This window comes from Perca flavescens, chromosome 14 (genome assembly GCF_004354835.1).
Source record: "Perca flavescens isolate YP-PL-M2 chromosome 14, PFLA_1.0, whole genome shotgun sequence".
Taxonomy (NCBI): Eukaryota; Metazoa; Chordata; class Actinopteri; order Perciformes; family Percidae; genus Perca; species Perca flavescens.
The window spans coordinates 33,068,764-33,095,757 of record NC_041344.1 but is presented as its reverse complement, the minus strand read 5'-3'; the positions used below and the strand labels follow the sequence as shown (position 1 = coordinate 33,095,757).

General features: G+C 39.8%; 2 protein-coding genes across 2 annotated transcripts in view; one reads left to right on the top strand and one right to left on the bottom strand.

The window, feature by feature from the left end:
• Positions 1-9,410: 9,410 nt before the first annotated feature.
• tac1 (tachykinin precursor 1) lies at positions 9,411-15,575 on the top strand. The gene is made up of 5 exons (XM_028597866.1): positions 9,411-9,997; positions 12,318-12,420; positions 12,512-12,535; positions 15,328-15,384; positions 15,505-15,575. Exons 1-5 carry the CDS (start codon positions 9,878-9,880, stop codon positions 15,549-15,551), a joined length of 351 nt encoding a protein of 116 aa, XP_028453667.1. The 5' UTR covers positions 9,411-9,877; the 3' UTR covers positions 15,552-15,575.
• A 3,016-nt stretch (positions 15,576-18,591) lies between these two features.
• asns (asparagine synthetase) overlaps positions 18,592-26,994 on the bottom strand; it is a 45,101-nt gene continuing 36,698 nt past the window's right edge. Inside the window, exons 10-12 of the mRNA XM_028598328.1 lie at positions 21,342-21,423; positions 20,461-20,616; positions 18,592-18,949 (exon numbers count right to left, since the gene is read on the bottom strand). Coding sequence (XP_028454129.1) covers positions 18,740-18,949; positions 20,461-20,616; positions 21,342-21,423 — 448 coding nt within the window. The 3' untranslated portion in view covers positions 18,592-18,739. The remainder of the gene's footprint in view (positions 18,950-20,460; positions 20,617-21,341; positions 21,424-26,994) is intronic.

Below are 26,994 nucleotides of genomic sequence, written 5' to 3'. Positions count from 1 at the left end.
GTTACTCACCCTCATAGTTGTGTAGCTACGTAACTTGATATGTCCCACTTCAAAGCTTTCTCCCGTTTCCTGATGGGTGCAGGTGAAATACCGTCGACCAGTCTGTGCACATTATTGACATATACTAATAATAAAGCGATGGACGGCGGGGTTAAATAAACTTGGGTTACAGACCCATGGTTACATGGGAGCCGGGCCGCAACGGATGTTCTCACATAAAACGAACGCACCCTCAACGGGGCAGGGATCATTTCATTGGTCAACACTACACCTGGCATTCTATTGGTTGTGGAATTTTGATAGTGTTGTAACACAGAAAAATCCAAGCGCGCAGGAGAGATCCGAGAGCAGCAGATTTGCAAGCGCGCAGAATCAGGCTGAGTGCGAGGAGAAGGTTCAAAGCTGAGAGCAGGAAATCTGTCCACAGAACAACATATCTGAGTCCGAGCACAAAGTTTGAGCACAAGCAGAGCAAATCCAAGTGGGAGCATGACCATTTGAGTGTGAGAGCAAGGTTTTGAGGGAAATTATTACAAAATCTGAACGTAATATCAGTGAGAAATGCTTTCAAATTGAAAGAATGCGCTCTTGAGTAAAGATAGGAATATAACTCCATATTCACAAAGGCTCTCCATCCAACCTCACTGAGCTCCAGCTGTTTTGCAAGGAGGAATGGGCAAAAATTTCAGTCTCTCGATGTGCAAAACTGATAGAGACATACCCCAAGCAACTTACAGTTGTAATCGCAGCAAAAGGTGGCGCTACAAAGTATTAACTTAAGGGGGCTGAATAATTTTGCACACCCAATTTTTCAGTTTTTTATTTGTTAAAAAGGTTTGAAATATCCAATACATTTCGTTCCACTTCATGATTGTGTCCCACTTGTTGTTGATTCTTCACAAAAAATTACAGTTTTATATCTTTATGTTTGAAGTCTGAAATGTGGCAAAAGGTCGAAAAGTTCAAGGGGGGCCGAATACTTTCGCAAGGCACCATATATACCTTCTTTTTGAGTGGAAGAAATTTGGTAAGTCAACTTGGCTTTTCTTAGAGCAGTAGTAGTTTATTGGGAGTGGTTCCAGACTGGTGGCAATTTGAAGACATCATAGACTTATATAATGAATCAGCCTGGACCGTTACATTCTATGCCAGTATTTCTCAAGATACAGTATGTGAACAAAAGTGTTGGAAAGTAAGACAGATCACCAACACTTCCATTCTCAGGCCCCAACAGCAGCAGGGCACAAATTTGATCAGTACAGCACAGTAAACTGCACACATTCTCACTTTGTGGTCCTGAAACAGGTTATATCTGGAATTTATCTGATATTTGTGTTCCTTGGGATGCAATTCAATCAAGCATCTGGGGAATTAAATAGTGTTGAGATTGAATTTCTTTCCTGGGAGGCTTATTATTGGCCCCTGGTGATCCCCTGGACGCCAGTATGTGAACCACAGGAGTAAACCACATCACTATGTTTTAATCTAAGTACTGAGCGGTCCACAGCAGGTAGTCTCGCTTTGCAACAAGCACACTGGAGGAGGGTCTGGCTACTCCAAATAGCAATCGGGGATGGGAGGAAAACCTGCTCTGGTTTAATGGCATTTCTTTAAACCAATCAGAATCGTCATGGGCGGTGCTAAACTCCGCACGGAGCCGCCGAAAAATAGTCGTCAGACTGGAATGAGGTCAGAAGGGCTATGTGTAAGGCTGTGAGTAATCCTTCCAAGGACGTGTCAATGAATTGAGTTGGATTTATAGGTAACTGCAATCTCAGTTTTCTGTTGCACGACTAAAACTACTTTTGAAAGTACACGCTCTGCTTGGTGCTTAGCGCCGCCCATGACGATTGTGATTGGTTTAAAGAAATGCCAATAAACCAGAGCATGTTTTCTCCCATCCCGGAATGATGTGTGGACTACAAGACCCTCTTCGGCGCTTAGGAGGAAGGTCTGGCAATGCTAGACTGAGAAAGCAAGCAATTCTATGTAAAATCAGCACCCACATATAGCCGGAATGGAATGATCCTCTGTTTCATAACCACATTTTCTGCCACTGCGGAAGAGCCACAAAGTCAAATCAGGCTCCTTAGATGGAATCATTGAATAGTCAACAATTTGGTAGCCTTCCTACTAATTTGGAGACAAATTTACAACACAAAGCATATGCAAAGAAGTGGGAGTTAACCAGGAAAGGAGGGTCTGACAAAAGATGCTATTGAGTTGTATTATGGGGAATGTAGGATCCATGTTGGGGACTGAAGCCAGGCTTCGGCTGCTTTAATATTGACCATAATTTTCAATCTGTCTCTTGTGAGTCACTCAACTTTATGGAGGTGCAGTACTAAGGAAGTGCCTCTTTAATGGGTCCATCCTTCACTCAATGGCATGATCATCAACCTTTGAGACAGACAGACGCTTTTAGATTAGATTAGGCATTTCTAGGACAGCTTAGCTATGAAAGGGAAGAGAGAAGGGGAATGATATACAGGTATGCAGACTAAATACTTAAGCAAGCACAATGTAAACAGCATTGAACCTCTCTGATAAAAAAACGCTCCTTGGAGTCATTTTGCGAGGCAGAGACAAACATGTTTTGTCAATTAGATGGATGACCCTTTGCAACCTGTAAAGAGTGTTGTTATTTTGTACAGCAGGCCTTTTTATATCTACATGAGAAGGAGGTCTGACTTTAGATCATATCTGTCGCTGCCATCGGGTTCTCATGCTGAAAAAATTAACTGCACGAGCTCCTGCGGTGAGCATATTATACCCACAGAGACCATAAATATATGTGGTGGTTCCATTTCAATTATTACCTCATGTTTAATTTGAAAAGAATGGAAACGTCATGGTGTACTTATTGAGTGTGTCTGTATCAAGTCTCACAGAGTTGGTATTGGTCAAGGGTAGCACCTGTATCATTTTAGCGTCAATAAATTATAACCACATGCGTTGCTAGACAGTGTAATTACAGTAGTAATTCCTTCCCTCATTTCACAATGTCTTCTTTCATGTTACATACAAGCAAGTATTACAGTCACTGAAATCCATAATCTTTCATTCATCAATCATTTTCATAAAAGATCTGAAGATCCTTGTGCTAATTTTGCTCAATTCTGTTCACGACAGTAAATATCTAACTACTCTATTTGATGTTGCATCCTTTCGGCTGTTTTAATTGAAATATAAATTGAATGTTTGTAGGAGCTCTGTTGACACCAGGGGTTTTCTGATTCACGCCGCTCATGCATTAACTATTGGCACCGTGTTGCTCGTCTCCAACAAATGATCAGCTCTGGATTCATTCCATGCACAACTCATGCTCTAATATATTCACGAATCTCAGAGTCCCATTTTTCTGCGGGATGGGATGCTTTATCGGAGTGAGATGAGTGTCCACAGTGGCCGACTACGCAATCCATGTGATGGTGTTAACTATGCAGCGATAACGACTGCCAACACCTCTGTCCTATTCGTCCACATCACATCATTACAATTTCAATCCAGAGTGGCTCTGTGACTACAGACCATCCGTTGGTAGAGATACGTAATGAATATTATTGTAAACCTCGCTTTGCCAGACCTTCCTCCACAGCGCTGTGGAGGAGGGTCTGGTGAGTCCACACAGCATTCTGGGATGGGAGAAAAATGTGCTCTGGTTTATTGGCATTTCTTTAAACCAATCACAGTCGTCTTGGGCGGTGCAACGCGCCGGACGGAGCCACGGTGCCTCTGCTAAATAGTCTCAGGAAGGAACTTGTTTTGGTGGAACGTGTACGTTCAAAAGTAGTTTTAGTCGTGCAACAGAAACCTCAGATTGGACAGATAGTCTAGCTAGCTGTCTTGATTTACCCTGCAGAGATCTGAGGAGCAGTTAACCATAGTCCTCACAAATCCACCAGAAGTTAGAACACCAACACAAAGGAAGAGGAAGGTAGCGGACATCCGGCCTAAGAGTGACATCCGGCGGAATTTCCGGCAGCATCGGAGCAATCCTTGAAGTGGAACGTCGTTGATATAGACTACTGTAAACCTATCCACAATCACTTCATGTGCACCAGGAAGTCCAACAGGACATCTTGGCTTTACGGGTCCCACAAACGGGCATGATGGCAATTCAGAAAAAGAAATATAATTGTGTATTGACTTAACTCATTCTCAGAAATTCTCAGAAATAGCAATCAGGGGTGCCTGGGTAGCTCACCTGGTAGAGAGCAGGCCCATATATAGACATTTTCTCCTCGATGCAGCGGCCGCGGGTTCAACTCTCTCCCCTTTCACATTTTCAGCTGTCCTATACATATAAAGCCCTAAAAATGCCCCAAAAATTATTCTAAAATAGAAATACCAATCAGGAAATGTACAAAATATTAAGGTCAATTCAAAGCATCCTTGTAAAAAGGCTTCTGTTCAAATCTTTATGTCAATCTCCTGTTAACATTTTAAGGTCATTCTCCTGTTAAAGAGCCCCTATTATGCTCCTTTTCAGCATCATATTTGTACTCTTGGGGTTTACTAGAATAGCTTTACTTGCTTTAATGTTCAAAAAACATATGGGCAGCACATTGAATAACTGGGCTGGCTTTCTAAATCACTGACATCATTGACAGGATTTTCAAACAGCAATGTGCAGGAGACGTTTCAGGCAGTTGAGAAAAAGTGCTGTCTGTGGGAGAGTGAAAAGTGGGTTTTTTATACATGTATTACATATACAAAAACTCTATAACACACTAAAAGATGGGAAAAATCCCCAAAAGCATAAAAGGGGCTGTTTGAATCTTTAGGTCAATCAATGGTTTTAGGGTAATTTGCATATGAATTATTTGCATTTTTGCAGTCGCGAAAGGGTAATCTGGATGTATAACGTGGGTGGAGAGGGGTTGTGTTTTATCTACAGGGGTATTCAACAAAGAGACATAAAGTACCTGACACATAAAATCGGATAACATTTTTAACTACAATCATTTTCTTGATGTTTAAAGTGCTGTGGTCAAATTGACCCCGAGGATAAAGGATGTTAGTAAATTTGAGGATAACAGGATGGTGAATGAAAATGGATATTTCATCTTGGATTGAACAAATAGATGAATAATACTGCCCACCAAAGACAGACTGAGGTCCATCCCCACACCAGGGGAAAATATTTGCATTTGCCGCTAGCACATGAGTAAATAAAATGAACTTATTGTTAACGGAATAAAGGCACTTTGCTTTCAATCAAGCACTCGTTGAGGTCCGTGGACACTGAACTTGGTGTTGCAGTGTGGTCCCCCTATTCATCCTGAACATACTCTTTAAAAAACAGCTTTTCTAATGGAAATCAGCGGCGCCCTCAGGTCACACGCCTTCTCCTTTCCATGCAGGCTTTGATATGACAGCTTTGTACACAGTGTCTTCTTTGAGCTGTAGCAACATGCTATATCAATATATATGAGGCGCTGCATGTAAGTGTCAATATAAAAACAATATAATTACAATGTATTATAAGAATAAAATATATTTACGGACCTTAATGCAGTTAAAGGGTAACTACTGTTTTTTTTTCAACCTGGACCCTATTTCCTATGTTTCTGTGTAGGGCTGGACGATATGGAGAAAATCAAATATCACGATAGTTTTGACAAAATACCTCGATATCGATACCGCTTTCACAAAATATTTACAAAATGAGATTTGTGATAAATAATCATCAGTAATGTTGACATAATGTCTAAGTGGGGAAAAGACAAATAATAGAACAGCTAGAACAGTCTGGTAAGTTCAGAAAATGACATCACTTTACTGTAATGCAGCCTTTAAAACCAGGAAAAGACAACATCTATGCCATATTACGATATTACGATATCCAAAATCTAAGACGATATCTAGTCTCATATCATATCGATATAATATCTATATATTGCCCAGCTCTATTTCTGTGTCTAAGTGACTGATGGGAACAACAATCTTTGACATTGGTCCAGTATTAAGAGAGATCGCTGTAGTCAGCAGCGGAGAAACAAACTACAATGTGAGTTAATGGGACAATTGTCCAGCTTGTATTTACCTTCATAAAAGTGCTCGTTTTACCGCTGACAGACTCATTATAGAAAGGATCTACAGAGATAAATCTCTCTAAAATCTCTTTAAGACAGCAACCAGAAACAGCTCTGAAGTGTGAAGTGCTAAACCCACCAGACCGTATTTAAAAAAGCAATACTTTTATTCAAAACACCTTTTCATAGTTTTATTTTGTGGCTATCGACTTTGAATGAAGTGTATTTTTACTGTTTATTTACGTGGAGTCTGGTGGGTTTAGCGAACACAATTTCGCGGATGTTTTTGTTTAAAAAAAGGATCTTACTTAAGGTCAACCTCCTTAGAGATCCTTTCCATAATGTTGTCAGACACTTAGAATATTAATCTGAGTCTGTCAGCGGCAAAAAGAGCACTTTTGAGAAGTAAATACAAGCTGGACAACTGCAATGTTAACTTACATTGTAGCTTGTTTCTCTTCAGTGGCCACGTGACTTTCTAGAGCTTCTCGTCTTTTCAGCGCTGCCTTTGCGCTTTCTGTTATCCATTTTTATCGCTTCTGTTTGCTCACATGCCGCGGTTGCATCCTAATAAGCACCACTAACTGAACTGTACGAGGTGATAGTTTGTTGGTTTTTTTGCGCAAGGTGTCGTCGTCGAAGTCAAAACATTGCACGTCATAATAACCGTGCACGTCATAATAACCGTGCACGTCATAATAACCGGACTGCACTCTGTAGGGGGCTGCATGATAGAGAATAGTGGGCTGCCAGAATAATTAAATAAAAAGAGTGGGCTGCGAGTGCAGGCAGCCTAGGGACAGTATCAATGATGTATTTCAACTACATGTTTTCAACCCAGTACCATGACTGAACACCGGCCCTTGCCACCAAAAAACCAGACCGACCCACCGGGAATTCTCCCGCTACCCGATTAGCCAATCCGGGCCTGCTATCAACTAACTAAGTGAATCACCAATTAAGTGTTAAGAAAGATTACAAAGGTGAAAACAACACTGAAATCCCTCCACTCTATTGTTCAGGCGTATAAAATCTCTTTCAAGCAAAGACTACATTATTACATTATAACATGATAAGGCCCATTTCATTTCTAGTTATACCCAGAATTAGATCCAGGTTAGGTGAGGGGGCCTTCCGTTACTGTGGTCCTGCTCTCTGATGTGTGTGTGTGTGTGTGTGTGTGTGTGTGTGTTTTCTTGGATGAGACACTTTCAGAGTTCACTGTAGTCAGCCGTTCTCTCACTGTGTCGCAGAGCCCAGCTGAGCTTTCATTAAGGTGTGTCTAAGGCCTAATAGTTAATAAATAATTATTTATGATAAATTTAACCAAAAAACTAAATATATTAACACAACTCTGACTACCTTACCAATATATCTATTTTCCCTTACGCAATTGTTTAATAGTTTTAATAAATACTCCACAAAATAATCAGTTCACAAAGAGACTTTTTAGTATTCATCAGGTTAATCACAAACAGCAAAGGAAACTGTGCCACAGTGTGCATGTTTTCTATGCTACTAGTTTCAAGTATGTATTTAGAATAAGTGCCTGCACCAAGGAGACGGACATAGTTTCACTGAGAATTTGTTTATTTTGCAAATGGCAATAAATCATTTTAATTCTTTTGGTGTTATTGGAATATATAACACTTCAAAAAGTATTTTTTGTAAAAAAATCTCAACAAAAATCTTCACAGTAAACTGTGCTGTTGCTGCAATTGTGTTCATTTTACAGGAAAAAACACTTCACCAATAAAGAAGAAACCCTGTTGTTATTAGATGAGGAGCCTAAGATCATAATGATGACATTACTGTTTAATGCAGGACACTTTTTACATGTTGTGGTCAATTTAGAGATTTTGGTCTATTTTGCTTCCATGTCTTCTTTTACTCTTATTGAAATAAAACTTCCAAAATACACATTGACATGGTATTTGATTTAGGCTGCATCTGTAGATTTTTTCTAATTAATCTACGTATTTAAACCTAACATTTAAGGGGGAAAGACTCTTCACTCATTAACTAACTAAGTTCTGTGCTGATATGTTTTAGTTATTATGTTTATCCCGTTAACCTGCACTGTCTTGTCAAATGAATGCAAATTAGCCCATTTTAAAAAGTTAACGCCTAATTAGCATATCGATAATGCCTCAGCTAGACCTTAGCTTACTTATTACATAAGCTAGTAGCTCATGCATGTTAGCAAGACGCAAGTTAACTAGCTATTTGTTTTGTCTTTCAGCTAATTAGCTGTAAACTCGAGGGGCTGGCGCTTAGTCTTTTTTTCTGTGTGCAAACAGGAATGTATATAGGCTATATTCATAAATAATAATTAAAACATTTTAAAAAAATAACATGCCTCCAGAAAAAAAGGGCACTTTCTCTGGAGGAGGAAAAAGGGCAGGTGCTCAAGCCCCTTTTGATGTCTATGTGTGCAAGTGCCTGTGTGTGTGTGTGTGTGTGTGTGTGTGTGTGTGTGTGTGTGTGTGTGTGTGTGTGTGTGTGTGTGTGTGTGTGTGTAATGAAAGGTGCTATATAAATAAAATTGCCATTGCCATCATGTCATTCGTGAAGTTTTATAATTAGCACCCCTAAATTTAGTCCCGGCACCCCCTAAAATACTGATCCTAAGAGAGTATAAAAGTAGAACACCATTTCATTTGGAATGGACCTTTTCCACAGCAGACATTTTGACTTGTCATAGTAGGAAAAGAACAGCTGAGATTGATAACCTTAACGATGGCTCAGTTCCATCAAGTGTCCCAGTAAGATATTTCAGTGAGTCAGCATGCACAATACCAGGACCTCTCCTAAGTGGAATGCAGCAATCATTAATGGTTTAATACCAGGACCTCTCCTAAGTGGAATGCAGCCATCAGTAATGGTTTAATACCAGGACCTCTCCTAAGTGGAATGCAGCCATCAGTAATGGTTTAATACCAGGACCTCTCCTAAGTGGAATGCAGCCATCATTAATGGTTTAATACCAGGACCTCTCCTAAGTGGAATGCAGCCATCAGTAATGGTTTAATACCAGGACCTCTCCTAAGTGGAATGCAGCCAGTATCAGTAATGGTTTTGAATACAGCTGTGCTGTTCCTCCTATGACATGTCATCATGTCTGCTGTGAGAAAGGTCCAGAGCCTACCACCTCCTTGGTAGGTGGTACTGTGGCTCAGCTTGCTGTTTCCTATTATTTTGTTGGTGTCTTTCTAGTTACATAATTCAGTGTTCCCCCGACCATAACGGTCCAAAATGATGTTGAAATGCAAAGTTAGCGCAGGTGAATAACGTTTTAGAAAACTGACGTTAAGAGGTCGGATCCTAGAATCGCACAGGCTGTCACAATGCGTTTCTGAACAAGAACGATAAAAAATCTGATCACCTGTAGACTCGGTTTCCGGCGGGGGATGTCCGGTGACGCACGCCATCTGCGGGTCTGGATATCAAAGGGCTGAGAGTAACTAAAGTGAAGTAGGAGTACAGGAGAGTAATCCCATTACTACCGGGCTGGCTGCTATAAAGGAGCGCGTGCCGGGCTCTCTGGACAGGAGAACGCACGAGACCGCAGAAAGAGGAGAAGTTGTTGCAGAGGCTGAGCGCGCGCAGAGCTTTGAAGACAGTTGGCTGGATCCCGCCACAACGTTTTGACGCACGCACGCACTATGGACTACTGTTGAGCTCTGTGAAGAAGCAGTGCGCGCACAGAACAGCTGCTGCTCGTGGCTCCAACCTTCGGCTACTCGTTTTGTTTTTTTTTCCGAAGTCGGTTATCAGCGGTTATCTGAACAGAACAGTGAGTCTAACTTATTCGAACTGCGTCGAAGAACAGCGTCGGCATGATGAAGTTCCTGCTGTTAGCAGTTTTAGTGGCTCTTCTCGCCGTCGCCCAAGTTTTTGGTGAGGAAAACGACATAAAAGAAGATGCTGACTACTGGACGAGCAGTAATCAAATTCAGGTACTTAGACCCTCGACGTAATCATTCACACACATGACACCTATTGCGTATTATTATTGTCTGGAGGCAAAAAATAAAAGTAGGAATTAACAATTGTTTCTATAATTAAATGTTAGCCATAACAACTTTATAACGTGGAAATATGTCACTGGAAAAAAAGGTGCATAAACGTGTAACGTTACTCGTGTAAGTTTGTATACAGATATGAAAAAGGGAAGACAGCTGATAGAACTGGATGTTTAGTTTGTATTTTAGTTAAGGATATCAATTTACTCTGAGGTAAGGTTAATCCCAGCATCAATGTATGTAATATATCTAGTCTGTTTGCTACATCTAATGACTGCTGTGTGTTTCTGTAGATAGAGTTAAGCAATAATGATGGAATAATATGGGGTAAAGTATTACACGTGCAGGTTATCAGCACCTCTTTTTAAGTTTTTTTTTTTTTTTTTTTTTAAATATGGTCTGGTGTATTTTTGTCCTTTTTACTCATTCTATGCTCTCTCCATTTGCCATAATTTTGAATAAAATATATGATGCATTCGTATGGACTAATTGGACTTGAGACTAGACTACTAACATAGTGTCACACTTAGCCAGCCCGATGAACTGAAGACAGTTCTGTGTGTGTGTGTGTGTGTGTGTGTGTGTGTGTGTGTGTGTGTGTGTGTGTGTGTGTGTGTGTGTGTGTGTGTGTGTGTGTGTGCTTCAAGGCTGCTTTTCTACCTCCCAGTGTGTAATAGGGCTGCACAATATATTGTTTGTTATCGCCATCAACTGGCACAATAAACATGTCATGAAAGGCTGCGACATATCGGATAGACAGTCCAAAAAATTCTGTATTAGTTGAAAGAAAATACCATTAGAAAACTGCACTTTAAAATGTAACTGGTGGTGCCTTTTATATTTAATTAATTGTTCAATTAGTTCGATAAAAGAATGTTGGAAATGATTTCCTTTTGTTTGTTTTAAACTCAACAAGCAATTAGTTGTATTTGAACAGAAGACTGAAAGCAGCAGAACTAAGTACACTGAAATATCTGTTTATCGCAAGTAATAGTTATCCCGATATTCAACAGTGTTATCGAATATTTTCCTCATATGGTGTGTAATAGCTCCATCTGTTCTCCGTGCACCTCCGTGCATTTGCCCAAACAAGTGTCCATCTAGACCCGTAGTAAACACAGGAAAAACAGCAAATGCAAATTCATCAGTCAGCTATCAATGAAATATCTTTTACATTTGATTCTAGAAAATTGTAGGAACAAGTTGTTTAATTGTTGACATGTAGCCCCATCAGTTGCTACTGTACCAGGGTAGGGCATCACATGGAAGATGATTGGTATCAGGTGAGACAATCTTAAAGAGCAGAAGACTCTAGGACTGGGTAACGGCCGTCGAGCAGATGGAGACAGACTGCAGCCAAGCTCAAAGCAGCCGGCCAACAGGAAATCAAATCAAGCTTTAAGTGCACAGCGTAGAAACTACCTCCGTTCATATAGAACACACGCCCTGAGTTTGACATTGCGAGTTGGAAACGAGCCAAGATGCTCCATCAGTTGCCGAAACTGAAGGCGGGGCCGTTCTGCAGATGAATGAGCCTACAATAAATCATTACAACTTCATGTGCGAGACATTATTAGTCTCACTAATGCATACTGTGGAAATATGTATGTGATGGAGACAGAAACACTGAATCAAAGTTCAAAATTCAAATCTTTTATGGATTATTACTAGGGTTGGGTACCAAAACCCGGTTCCAGAAACATTACATTACATCACATTAAGATGCATTCAGGAACAGTTTGGTGACTTCCATTTCATGATTTCTAACTGACCAGTAGAGCTGGGCTATATGGAGAAAATCAGATATCACGATATTATTTTGACCAAATACCTCAATATCGATATATATTATATTAGGGTTGACAATTGGTTTCAAAAAATATTTTTTTACAGTGAAATTTTAGATAAACAATCATCAATAATGTGGTAAACAGTTCCAAGGGAAATTATAGAGAAAAAATAAATTGTTTGTTCCCAGCTTTATACTGACTATGATTACATGCATGCACAAAAACAACAAATCTGCAATTCTTCAACAGACTTTCTGAGAAAATGCAGTTAGTATGTGCATGCTATTATCAATTCAGACAGCGTAATTATATCACTATATCTCCATATAAGATTTCATCACGATATGATTCCGTAGAAAGATGATAAATTATCATATTGAATTTTCACCCAGATAAAAAATAGCATACACACATTGTGGCTTGGTGTCTCTGTGAACATTCATTGATATCGCCCCCCCCTTTAGGACGGCTGGCTTGCCAACAACCCTTTCAGAGAAGCCCTGCTGAGGATGACGAGAAAGCCGCGGCCGCGTCAGTTCATCGGTCTGATGGGGAAACGCTCCATGGGTAAGGGCTCCGCCTCCACACCGCCACACGCTTTCAGTTTCTCACCTGCAGATCAGTTGACTTGATTCTCTCTCTCTCTCTCATCCCACAGCAAATCCACAGATCACCCGCAAAAGTAAGTCAAATATCCCATTCGCTTGTTATTCCATTGTTCTTAAAAGTCAATAAGTAGTGGATTGTCCTTAGCCTCTTTCATCGGTGTCCAGTAAAAACCTCCTGTCTCCATATTTGGTCATTAGTCCCTGTGCAGGACCTTGGCCAGCGTTTTTAGAAGAAGTGAGGTCACACCAACCCAAAACCCCCCAGACTCCAAAAATATCATCTCTAAAGTCTATGATTTGGAGTTTTCATATTTTATAAAATTATGTTTTCTGTAAATTGTATTCATCCAAATGAAATTCTTAGTTCCTATAGGCTTATTTTATTTACCTTTTATTTTTACAGACAAGTCATTAAGAACAGGTTCTTATTTACAATGGCATAGCCACTCATACACCAGAAGAGCCATGTTTGAACGGTTGGTTTTCTGTAGTTCACTGACATTAACAGGAGTAACACAGAGGAAGCATGGAGCCAGCAGGGGTTTTAAGTGAAATATGGGAATTTGTCCCCCAGACTAGCGCTGCAAAGATTACTCCATTAGTGGTCAACTAAATGAATCGCCAACTATTCTGATAATCAAATCATCTGTTTGAGTAATTTTATTTTTATAATAAAAAATCAGCTTGTTAAATGTTAGAGTTTCTTTGGAATCTCTTTGACTTGTGGACAAAACAAGACATTTGAAGACGTTATTTTGGGCTTTGGGAAACACTGATCCACATTTGTCATCATTTTCTGACATTTTACAGACCAAACAACGAATGGATTTTGACCAGATTAATCGATTATGAAAATGAAAATGCAACCCTATCCCAGACATAAATCCCCCCCCCCAGTAAAAGTGGAATGGCATTTGGTTTTCTGACGCACAGTTCCAAAAAGTCTGAATAGTGGAAGCACGTTAGAAAAAAGCAAAGCCTTTCATATTTTGCCCCACAATATTGCAAATTGACTTGAATATGTATGTTTATGTCAGCGGTTAAGAACGAGTGGGCAAACAAGATTTCATAGGGTTTAATTAGTCGACAACGAGCACAGATTATTGTTTTTCCTTTTCTTTTTGAATGCTGGAGCGCATTCATTTGTCAGTAAGGAAGGAGGTCTGTGTGACACCAAAAAAAAACAGAGCGCACAGGAAAAAGGAATGAGGAGGAGGGGATTGTCTCTTTCTCTCTGTCAGGTTTTTTTTTTTTTTGCCTTAATGAGTCACCCACTCAGTGCAGCAACACAGTGCAACATAAGTAAATATGCATGTAATTTATTCCTCTTATGCAGGCATGAGTACAAGTCACTCATCATTAGGGAGAGGGAGAGTGCTGCGATCAATGCCCCAAGGACATCTGGGAGTTAAATTGGATTGTTTACGCTTGTGATGGATAGAGGAGACTACGCATTTTACCTCTATCTAGGCCTCCAACAATTATTGCATAATTCTCTAATTGTCAATTATTTTACATAATCAAGGTTTCTTTGTTGAGCCGCAATTAACTGCTAACATTAGCTAAGGTCTTAAGGCGTATATGGCTGGTAATTGTTGATTTTTTTTTAGATATGCCAAATTGTAATTATATATCATATAATTCATCATGATTATTGGTCAGACTATATATTTTTATATGGCTTTATATTAGTTGTTGACCCTATACACGTTCATAACAACAAAAATGAGCATATTGTTTATATTGAACGTTAACGCTCATCAGTCTAATGCAAAAATGTATGTATGATGATCTGACGTATGCTATTCCCTCATGGCTCTTTATAGTTTTATAACACCCCAATCCAATACAACAACGCCCCCCCCCACACACACACACACACACACACGGTACACTGGTTCCAGATGAGATAAGACGAGATCAAACTTTATTGTCTGTTCACACAGAACATGTTCTTGCATCATCAACTCCAACACTCAACAGATAACATTAAAAACACAAACATAAAAAAATCAAACATCTGTATGGTCACCCAACAAACATCTGACACACAATTCTGTCATGCATGTGCACACACACACACACACAACATCCAAACGTAATATATCTGATTGAAGTCGCACAATGATTCACGGATCACATGATCGTGTTGGGGAGGTGGGTTTACATTCAACAATCACACACAAAATACGCATGGTTGGTTTTATATTTTTTTAGACTAAATTCATGGTTTCTAATCTGGGGGTCAAGACCCCCCCAAGGGGATGCAGGATCAGTCTCAAGATGGTTAACAGGGAAGCATAAAAAACACTTATGCAGGAGAAAACTAGGTTATTGTTTCACAGTTGAATCTACATCTTTTGTCTCTCCAGGCTGACGAGGGAGGATCTTTTGTTGGTTGGAGTGGTCACACCCTGCACACACACCCTTTAATCACAGGACGCAACTAAACACACATTTGGTTTAATGAGTCACAAGCCAAAAAGCTTCAGAATCTCTGGACCGAATGACTTTGAATGTTTTTGTTTTTATATATTGCAATAAATGAAAATGTGTGTATTGTATTTACGCCCTGACAGTGTAGAGAGAGAGATTTAATTTAGACAAATATGTAGGAGAATTTACAGAAAACATAACTGTTAAATGAATAATTACAAGGAGAAATAATTAAAAGAAACTATAAAATATAATATAGATGATCAGATAAGAAAGGAGATTTTTTTCTGAGGGGGCTTGGGTGACCTTAATATTTCAAAAAAATCTGATTACAGCCCTGAATACAGTTCACAGTAAAAAGTGTATGCCGTTGTTACAAAACAAAATGGTTTAAGAGGACTGTATTGAATCCAAATCTCTTATTTTGAAGGGCATAAAGTCAACTCTTTTGTTGGACTGATGGGAAAAAGAAGCCAAGAGGAGCCAGGTAAGTTCAAGTAAATTCTGAGACACATCTCATAGTTCTTACTTTATTTGTAAAAGTAATAAAAGGAATACAGATAGAGCAACATGTGTACTAACGCTAACACGCTCTCTCCCTCTGCAGAGTCCTATGACTGGAGCACAATACAGACGTACGACAAGCGTCGCTAAACAGTCACCCCCCATCCCCCCCACACACACACCCGCCTGCACCTCTTCTACCATTCCTGATCCATGGTAGGGGTTCCCAATGCTGGTTTTGTTTTCTCCAAACTGTGTATAGCTGTTAGTTGAATAAAAATGATTTTGTTTCCACATTGTAGTGATGTAGCAGTGCTGTAACTGTGCCAGTTTTTTTGTTATTTTCTTTTTAGCAGAAGGTAGATCTGGCGGGAGGAGAAACGGTTTCATTATCAATGTTAGTGGTTTCTGTGAGCCTTTTTAAACCATCTGCCATGCTACAAAGACTACATGTTACTGTGGACCATCAAAGCAAGGCTGTACCTCCAGGGTACGCCGAAAACTGCACTGCCAAGGTCACTGCATAGTGCCTCATAACTGTTTAATCACAACTGATTGTTCTATAAATACTACACACTGAGACAGTTTCTCATTTTGGCTTTTGAATGACTTTAGAAGAGCTGTCATGTTCTCCACCTGGACATGTGGTGGATTTAACTATTGTAATAGTGATTTAACAAATATTAAAATTATTTTCTTTACTGGTTCAACTTCAGCTTGCAAGTTGTGAATTCATTGTGCTACTGTGATAAAATCAACCAGTGAGCATCTTTTTTTATTAAGATTAGTTTTTGGGCATTTTAGACCTTTATTTGTAGCAGCAAAGGGCCACAGGGCGGAGCTAAACATGCGGCCGCTGCGTCAAGGAGTGACCCTCTCTATATTGGCGCGCGCTCTACCAGGTGAGCTACCCAGGCGCCCACTGGGGAGCATCTTCAAAGGTGAGGGAAGGGCGCACTCTGGTGGTAGACAGAGGCACTACATCGAGCACACTTTTAAGACGACATTTGTGTGCCAAGAGGTGCATTTATTTTAGCAGCAATTCATATGAAACAATAAGTACAGAAGAAAGCAAGTCAGACACAAAATGCTAACAGTAGGAAGTGGGCAAAATTACAAAAAACTAAAAATACAGTGAATGCAATCGGACACAACAGCAACGCAATAAAACCCCTTTGAGAATAATGAAGCTTCAAATGTTCAATGGTTCCTCAGAGTGTCTGACTTTTATACTAAAGGGTCATGCTGTAATGCTTTGCAGCAATTGAATTGCAGTATATTATCAGGCATTATTTTGTCCATTTCCTGTAGTCCTCTCTCACATCTCAACACGCCCAACCAGGGGCGGGCGATATGGATACAATCTTCTGATAAAATGGAACTTTATCATAAAGTACAGGAAATTCTCTGGAAATTTAATGTAAAGTTTTGATAAATCAATGTACTTCTTCACATTGATGCTAAAGTCCAAAGATATGCACCATATTGCCCTCAATATTATGTACAATGTCCACACACACACACTTGCAACAAATACAGAGTTTGCATAGCCAGTCCTAACCCAAGAGCTTTCCTGCAGCTGCTCAGTTTAATCTGCTTCTATAATATATTGTATGGTACCCAAAGGATGACTGGGTTAGAGTACTTCAGTGAACAGAAACCATTGGCAGCGTCGGAGGTAGGAAACCATGAGAAATTGTTTGCTTTGGAAAATAGTGGACAATAAAACACAGACTTAATTTGTAGTGAATGGCCTAAAAACATTAAAAAACAAACACAAGTATGGCCCCAGATATAACCTGGCACAAGGCCTATTCACACTGGACTAGTGTTAGTCACCCCACGGCGCATTCACACGGGATTAGCAAAGTGTATTTTATTTGATTATCTTGAATTTACTGACATTATCCCCCACGTATGATGTTAAGGCTCTATCAAAACTTATAATTGCCAACACAGCCAATTCACACAGGACTAATATCACATAACCTCTGTTTGACTAGATATGGTTGGTAATTTGAGCTGGAATTTTTACTTACAACTTCCTAAAGGTCCCCAGGTCATACTAGTCCCGTGGGAATAGGGCTACAGTGAGTATTTACTGGTCTTGTCAGCGCATTGCACATACATAGTGCAGTCAGCTGCACAAAATAAACAGCATCTTGACAGTGTTTGGTACGCGCATGACTAGAAGGCCCAACGTACCTGCACAGAGTGCAGTTGGAATCTGAATAGGATTAAGAGCAATATCAGTGGGGTGTTCGGAAATTGCACTACGGAAACTTGTAATAGGTAATGGTTAACTGCATTATGCACTAATTGAAGAGAAACGCACGTATCAAACTGACACATCAGTCAAACCCTTATACTTTTGGAGCCATTAGCTAGACTTTGTCAGACATATCTGTATTGGCCCAACCACCGTGACGTTGCACAGTTGATTTGAATTATGGAGATACTGTATGTAAAATCGGCAAACTTTTTTATTTTCGTTTTCATCTTCAGCCATAACTGTAATGTTTAAAGATATATTGATAAACACGGTGGTCCGACCTATCTGACATCTCTGCTGTGCTTATTTTCTGTCCCGTGTTGCTCTGCTAGCGTCTTTGATAAACCAAATCTAGTGTTAGGAACAGCAACACGTCACCGCCGGTAGGAATGTTAGTGAGAGTGTCGACATATGAAAGCATTGAACATGCATTTAAGATGAAGAAGATGAGAGTACATCCAGTTGTTCCTTGTCCCTGTTTACACAGCGCCCTTTAATTTTGCGTACTGGACGCAGGAGTTTTCTACCCAGAAGTTATTGTGAACAAACATTTTGATTGGGGCCATTCCAATGATTTGGTGCTCCTAAAAGCCTGAAAAGAACAGATGTTTTGGCCACTACACAGGCCTTCATCAAGCAACTGTGGAACATAAGGCCGCCTGCACACTGCCTGCGTGAGCGTGTCAGCTGCGTGGTGTGTCTGTTTTTATTTCGGCTCCCATGGTAACAGGTTAGAGCGTTCACACTGCCTGCATGACAAGCGTGTGCGTACTAGAAATAGGACCGACGCCTATTTTTCATGCGACACGCAAGCGTGTTGGAAGTGTTTCCATTCAAAATAGAATACGAAAAGATGTTTATATGTCATTGTCTTTGCTGTAATCACATCAGTATATATTTAGGTTTAACATGGTATTTTATTTTATCAATGGGAAAGATACATGTGGACACCAGAGCAGGGGGAATGAGATAAACGGTAAATGTACAGTATGACACATGCAGAATGTTGTAAGAAGGCGGACATATTGCTGACTGACAGACACCGGCACACAGCTGGTCCAGTGGATCACTGCTCCTTATCAGGCTGGTAGATGGCCAGGGTGCGGGCTGATGGGTCGGTGGCATTGATCCAGCGGGGCATCCAGTAATGGGACAGCCACTCCGCTCGGCCAGGGTAGTGCTTCTCAAACACCTGTCTGAAGTAGTAGGCCTCTTTGGTGCGGGGGGGGTTGTGAGGGAACGTCTTGTGAGCCTTCCCCATCTGGTCATCGTTCACCTGAGAGAAGACAGAGAGAAGGTCAGACACTGGGATTTTTGGTGCCCCTCCCCAAAGAGGTTTTTAGCCAGCTCCAAAGGAAAATCACCAGCACCAAAATGGTAAGTACTGAGAAAACAAATTAGCAATTCAAATGCTCTCTAAATGTGTTTAAAAGTAATTTATCAAACAACCGTTGAACAAGCAGAACATCAACTTGAATAGGAGAGTCAGGCTGTTTTATTAACTCAAGCATAATATACATTTATTCAATTGTCAGAAATAACAGGAAAATGCATAGATTTCTGTCAGATGAGGTAACCCAGACTCATTTCCTTTACTGTACCATATTGCTTACGGCCATGAAAGCCCAAACTAGAGCAATCCCGGAAGTAGAACGTCGTGAATATAGACTACATCAACAGAATTACAAAATCACCTACTAGCACCTCTAAAACAAAACTAGACTTAAAGGACTTAGAGAAAGTTGTTCATGCCTTTGTTTTTAGAAGACTTGAGACTGTAACGGTGTCTTTACAGGTCTCTGTTTTAAATCAATCAGGCAACTGCAGCGTATTCAGAACGCTGCTGCCCGAGTCCTCACTAAAACCAAGACATTTGAACACATCCCCCCCATTCTCAGAGCTTTGCACTGGCTTCCTATGAACCAAATAATTAATTCCAAAATATTGTCAATATACAAAGCCCTGAATGGTTTGGGACCAAAGTACATGCATGACATGCTGCTCTGTTACGAGCCATCCAGAGCTCTAAGATCATCTGGGACAGGCCTGCTCAGCATCCCCAGGGTCAGAACCAAAAATGCAGAAACAGCTTTTAGTTTCTATGCACCGCAGATCTGGAATAAACTTCTGGAACACTAACGATCTGCCCCAACCTTGTGCTCTTTTAAATCAACACAACACATTTCTTTAAACATTTCTGTTTGACTTGGCTTTCCCTGAGGTCATTTAGAGATGGTCATTTCTACACTTCTAGGCCTCTAAAGTCTTTTAACTCCACTCTACTGTTCTTCCATTTTTGTTTTATGATTGTTGAATTTGATGTTTTATTTGCCTTGTATGTTTTTTTGTTTGTAAAGCAGGGGTTCCCAACCTTTTTGGTCTGAGGTCTACTCACAGCCATCACATATGAACTCACGTTCCCAATCTAACTTCCAAATGTATAACACTATTCTCTATATAGAAGTGGATATTGTTTATCATTTATACATTACTTTTAGCTACCCTGTTTAAACTTCTGTGCTCGCTTGCTAACTAGTCTTCATGCACTCTTGCATGACTGCAACATGGACTGTTTAGGTGTTACAGCTGTTGTTCTTTTGATCAAATCATAGTTTCAGTTCCTTCAAATTAGTTCAGCTGCTCCACAATCTTTCCACATATCCCCTGGCAATCCTAAATTTTCCTACAATTTTCTACTATGAACAAATGCAATTTCAAAGAGGACGTATCATTGAAATGTGTGTTTCTGTATAAATGTTTATGGGATGAACCGCTACAGTGACATACCATAGACTGAAGGTGCTCCTGCAGGCTGATGTACCAGGACTTCTTCACAGACGTCATACCGTCACTGAAGGCCTCTTTGCGCCTCCACAGGATCTCATCGGGGATCAGGTTGAGGTCTTTGAAGGAGTCGCGCAGAAGATGCTTCTCCACTCCGTGCTGCTTAGACAGGACAACGCTGTTATTACAAAGCAACGCTGGAACACTACGCGTGCATTCACACTAGGGATCGACCCATACTGGTGTTCCAGGGCCGATGCCGGTACAGATTCTTAGTAGTTAATGAAACCGATATTTGGAACAGATATGCATTTACAGTGTCAATTAATATTTTTAAGTCAAAATAAGGATTTTGGAATGTTACAAAATCCAACACAAAACTTTGTTTTAATGCTTTAAGCAATTAATTAATTAAATGAGAAACTTTGAACATGATACCCAGTAACAGAGAGTCAGATAGTGTTGTGTGTGTGTGTGTGTGTGTGTGTGTGGGGGGGGGGGTACTCCGTGGTGAGTGAAACTGAAGCAGAGGGACAGACACAGAGCTGTAGCTAAGCCAAAGTAGAACACTTTTAATTCTTAACTTTATCGGTTATCAGGCAAATAAAACGCAGATACAAAAAAATACTGCCAAAAAACGGCCTGATAATCAGCCAGGACCAATAATCGGTCTATCCCTAATTCACACTGCCAGCGGTAGCCATCAGATGATGCGGCAAAAATGCAGTTCTTTATTCATTTTAATTGGTGGTAGTGCTTTTTCACATCTCTGAAATATTTTTTTTTTTTCCTGTTCTGAACCAAAGATGGCTCCATGTTTTGGGCGGTGAAATCAACACTGGTCTGTGTGCTCGGACAGCACACCAGCTGGAAGATGAACTGACCTTAGGGGTCCTCATGTCCTCAGGCAGAGACAGGTAGTAAGCTGTGAATCTGTGGTCCAGGAAAGGCACTCGGAGTTCCAGACTGAAAAATAAAAAGGAACATCAGATGAGTTGAGACAAAAAAATGACAGTCCAAGTTTAACAACTGTTGGGCATCCTGGGTTGAAACAGTATCCAGACTTAGACCAGACTTTACTTCATTTATGATGATCTAATTTATACGTCTCCTCCCCCTAGTTTCTTGTTTCTGTGTTCCCAGTAGAAATTTAAATTTATACGAATACGAATAGGAGTCTGATGAATTTAGGATGCTTAAAGTACTGATTATTTACATGGAGTCTGGTGGATTTAGGATTCTCTACGTACTGATTATTTACATGGAGTCTGGTGGGTTTAGCAACACAAGCCTCAGCAATTCAATATATATATAATTTGCTTAAATTTTAAATACATACAGTGTTGTTTTAATGGTGAAGTGTTAATTGTCTTAACGTTTTAGAGCTTTACCTTTTCAAAACCTATTTAAGACGTTTCTGTTTACCAGAAACAGCTATGAAGTAGCTAGCGCTAAACACACCAGACTCAGATAGTACTTTTAGCGAGCATAGAGACAACATATATTTTCACATGAAAATTGGTAAACTATGTTTTTATTTCAACCAACACTAGAGTTGTGATGGTGGGAAAAGTGTAGAGAAGCCTAAAAACGGCTTTTCATAGCTTTATTTGGTTTCTGTCGACTTCTGTGTGTGTGGGTGTGTGTTTGTTTGTGTGTGTGTGTGTGTGTGTGTGTGTGTTTGAGAGAGAGAGAATGTGTGTGCGTGTGTGTGTGTGTGTGTGTGTGTGTGCGTGCGCATGTGTGTGTGTTAGAGAAGGGAGATGTATGTTTGACAGGATGTCATAAAGAAGTACTACATTACCCACAATGCTAAGTGTAACTATGTTTCTGATTGGTGGAGATCGCGTGTATGGGTGTGTGTGTGGGTGCGTGAGTGTGTGTGTGTATATATGTGTGTGTGTGTGTGTGTGTGTGTGTGTGTGTGTGTGTGTGTGTGTGTGAGAATGTTGGCAACGCTTCGTGAGCCTTAGCGGGACAAAAACGGACAGAATAATAATAATAAGTATGACAAACAATAGTCATTGTGCCGATTGCACATCGGCACACTGAATAAATACAATACCTCTCTGGGAACCATCACCTTATCGTGGTGGAGAGGTTTGTGTGTCCCTATGAACCTGAGGGCTGTGTTGTCTGGAGCTGTGTGCTCCTGGTAGGGTCTCCCAATAATTATAATAATAATAATAATAATAATAAGTTTATTTGATATAGCACCTTTCACAGACAGAATCACAAAGTGCTTCACATGATAAAAATGTATACAAAACATAGTAAATTATACAACAATAAAGATAAAAGACTAAAAAACAGTCATTAAAAGACAACAATTTACATAAATGAATCAAAAGCAAATTTAAACAAGTGTGTCTTCAGCTGCTTTTTAAAAGCTTTAACAGAGACTGCAGAACGTAAGGCAATAGGAAGCGCATTCCACAGGTTTGGAGCCATCGCTTCAAAGGAACGGTCACCTCTAGTCTTTAAACGGGTGCGTGGGACAACCAGTAATCCCTGGTTAGAAGACCTGAGGGGCCTATTTGTAGTGTATGAATGGAGCAGGTCCGAGATATACGCTGGAGCCTGACCGTGCAAAGCTTTATAAGTCAGAACCAAAACTTTAAATTTGATCCTGTCGTTGATTGGAAGCCAATGTAATGTGTATAAAACTGGGGTGATGTGCGACATCTTGCTAGACCTGGTTAGCAGCCTTGCAGCAGAATTCTGGACTAGTTGTAAACGGTCCTGGGACGATTTGCTGAGACAGGTGAAAATAGAGTTGCAGTAATCAAGCCGAGATGAAATAAAAGCATGAATAATCATCTCAAGCTCAGAATGTGAAACAGTTCCTCTAATTTTGGCTATGTTTCTTAATTGAAAGAAACACGTGCGGGTCAGAGATTTTATATGTTGATCCAAGTACATGTTATTATCAAATATTACACCAAGATTTTTTAGTTTGGACTGAACAGCTGAGGACAAGGAGCCCAGCAGCTGACTAATCTTCGAAACTATAGGGTCCGGAGCAACAATAAGGACTTCGGTCTTATTTTCATTTAGCTGTAAAAAGTTGTTTGCAAGCCAATCATTAATCAAATTGAAACCTCTAAGCAATTTCAACACTTTGTCAGTGTCTTCTGGCTCAAAAGAGACATACAGCTGGATGTCATCTGCATATAAGTGATAAGAAATATCTCCAAATTGGCTAATTATATGTCCCAGGGGGAGCATGTACAATGCAAACAAAAGCGGACCTAACACAGCACCCCGCAGGAAAGGGCCGCGGTTTCTGAGGAATAGGGGCCAAGATACACCGAGAAACTTCTGTCTGATAGATAGAAGGTGAACCAATCCAGGGCGCTTCCTGAGATACCAACCCAATGCTTAAGTCTTTCAAGCATGATGTTATGAGCCACAGTATCGAAAGTGGCACTAAGATCCAGCAGCACCAAAACAGAGCATTGACCCTTGTCAGGGGACATTAATAAATCTAAGAAGAGCGGTTTCAGTTGAGTGTTTCTGACGGAAACCAGATTGAAATTTGTCTAAAATGTTGTGTGCATTCAAAACAGCAATGAGCTGTTTAGCAACAACTTTTTCTATAATTTTGGAGATTTTCACAACCAGATTGCAGAGAGCTGTTGAGTATAGTGAAAACCCAAGTACTCACAGACCCAAGAACATTTTTAAATAATGAAGTTGGTATAATATCTCCTGGGCTCGAGGAAGATTTCATACTGCTAACCAGATCAGTGAGTTTTTGTAGCGAGATTGGAGCAAAATAGTTCATGATTGGTGGCCTGATTGAGTGAGCCGAAAATGGAGTAGTCGAAGGGATAATTCCATTTCTGGCATTACTGATTTTCTTTACAAAAGAACTTGAGAAAGTCACTGCAATCCTTGTTTGAAAAGATTGGCAGATTTTGCTTTTTTTGATAACTCTGCAAACCCTTGGTGTTCTCTCAATGAGCTTCATGAGGTAGTCACCTGAAATGGTTTTCACTTCACAGGTGTGCTTTGTCAGCGTTAATTAGTGGAATTATTTCCCTTATTAATAAAAAAAGCAAAGGGTGGCTACTTTGAAGAATCTAAAATATAAGACATGTTTTCAGTTATTTTACACTTTTTTGTTAAGTACATAATTCCACATGTGTTCATTCATAGTTTTGATGCCTTCAGTGAGAATCTACAATGTAAATAGTCATGAAAATAAAAAGGAAACGCATTGAATGAGAAGGTGTGTCCAAACTTTTGGCCTGTACTGTATATATATATATATATATATATATATATATATACATATATATATATACATATATATACACATACACACATACACAAATATATATACATACACATATACATACATACATACATACATATACACACATATATATATATATATATATATATATACACACATACACACACATATACATACATACACACACATATACATACATACACACACACATATACATACATACACACACACATATATATATACACATATTTTTTTTACAGTGCACAGAGAGGAGCTGCCTCCAGCCCCTCCCCCTCTCAGTGGCAGCTCCTCCACCCATATCTTTATAACGTAGCTAACCTCTAACCGGAGCTAACCGCTAATCAGAGCTAGCTCGTTGCCAACCGAGCCTTCAGTTCTGCGTGTCTGTATCCATTAACTGCATGTATAGACTCGAGCCCGAACAAAACCCTTCATTTTATTGAAATGGCTGTAAAAGTTTTAAACTTCAACTCAGAATTGTTTGAATGACAGAGATCAGCTCAAGGTACAGTGTAGCGTTAGCGTGCTAAGTTGATGCTTTCTCTGCGTAGTGCAGACTGATTTGCTCTCGCGAGTCATCAAATCGAGACCAAATCGTAGCCTTTGCGATTAGAAAATTGCGTTTTGACATATCGCAATATTATCGCAAATGCAATTAATCGTTCAGCCCTAATAAATACAGTACAGAAATTATATAAATGTACGTTTAACGTGCTTGTTATGCTGTCTGATAGTCTGAGGTATAAAAGAGAGAGCATACCGCTTAGTTGGTGTCACAGGAGGCTTTAGCCTACCATTACGTTACATAACCCTGCCAGTCAAATGACGATGAAGAGGGTGACCCGGGTCCCTCGTTATTTTCTGTGTCATTTTTGCCAGATGGTCATCATATACTTGATCCACTGTATTTAACTCTCCCACCATTTTTCCAGCCCTTTTAGTCACTCTATCAATCCTGGCCTTCTCAGTTGCTCCAGCATTCCCACCCCAACCCACCACACAGTAACTCCAAACACTACCTATCACTGACATAAAAAACATTCTCACCACGTCTGTATTCACCTTAAAAGGACTGTAACTGCATCCTCATACAGTATACACATGGACTTCATTTTTTCATCAATAAGTCAACATGATCAGACCATGTTAGCCAATCAATAAAAACAATGCCCAAATACTTGTATGTGTTCACCCTTTCTACTACTATTGTCAGTTGTCATCTCCTGTAATCAATTACTAATTCTTTAGTTGAGGTCTAGGAAATGAATGTCGCAATAATCAAAAGCTTTTATCTCATTTTGATAGTGACTAGGGTCATCATTTTCAATTAAACCAATGAGCACTGTGTCGTCATTTAACAACCTGACAGCTTGCCTGCTGTGGACGGTAGTCTGCAGTATAAATGGTAAAAATAAAGGGTGATAAAACAGTTCCCTGAGGTGACCTTGTGTTTGTCATGATCTTGTCTGACTTAATTTTTGAGTTCAGCTTAACAAATTGAGACCTGTTCTCTAAGAAATTTAGAATGAAAGAGATAAATACACCTGGAACCTTCATCATCAAAAGCTTTATTTACAATGATGTGTGGTCGTATCGTATTGAATGCTGAGCTAAACTCATAGTACAGAATTCTCACACACCGTCCCCCTGCATCTAGGTGAGCATAGACACGGTCCAGTTTACAGACAATAGCATCCTCTGCCCCTCTCCCTTTCTGATAAGCAAATTGGCAGGGGTCAAGATAATGCTCTACATGAGGCTTCAGACTATTCAACACAATTTTCTCACATACCTTCATAGCTATGTAGGTTAGAGCCACTGGTCTTAGATCATTCATACACTTTACGGTTGTCTTTTTAGGTACTGGTATAATGCAAGATTGTTTCCATAAATCAGGTAACACTTTATGAGAGAAATAATAATTAAAAGTACTTGAAAAAATGCTTGCTAACTGAAAAGCACAGCCTTTTAATACTTTTGGAGACAGTCCATCTGGACCTGCTGCTTTAGTAGCTTTCAGCCTCATAAACATACCATATAACTCCTAATTGTTTGTTTGCAGGCTATAGTCATCATCCTCTGTGCTCCCAATCATTTCCTTAAGTCTTTGTCTTTCATCAGAGAAGTCTATTTTATCAAATCTATTATAGAAATGATTTAGGTTATTAGCATATTCCCTTGTACCATTTAACTGGGATCTGTTCACCTTCCCTTTTCCTGCATATCCACTCATTAACCGCATTCCTTCCCAGACT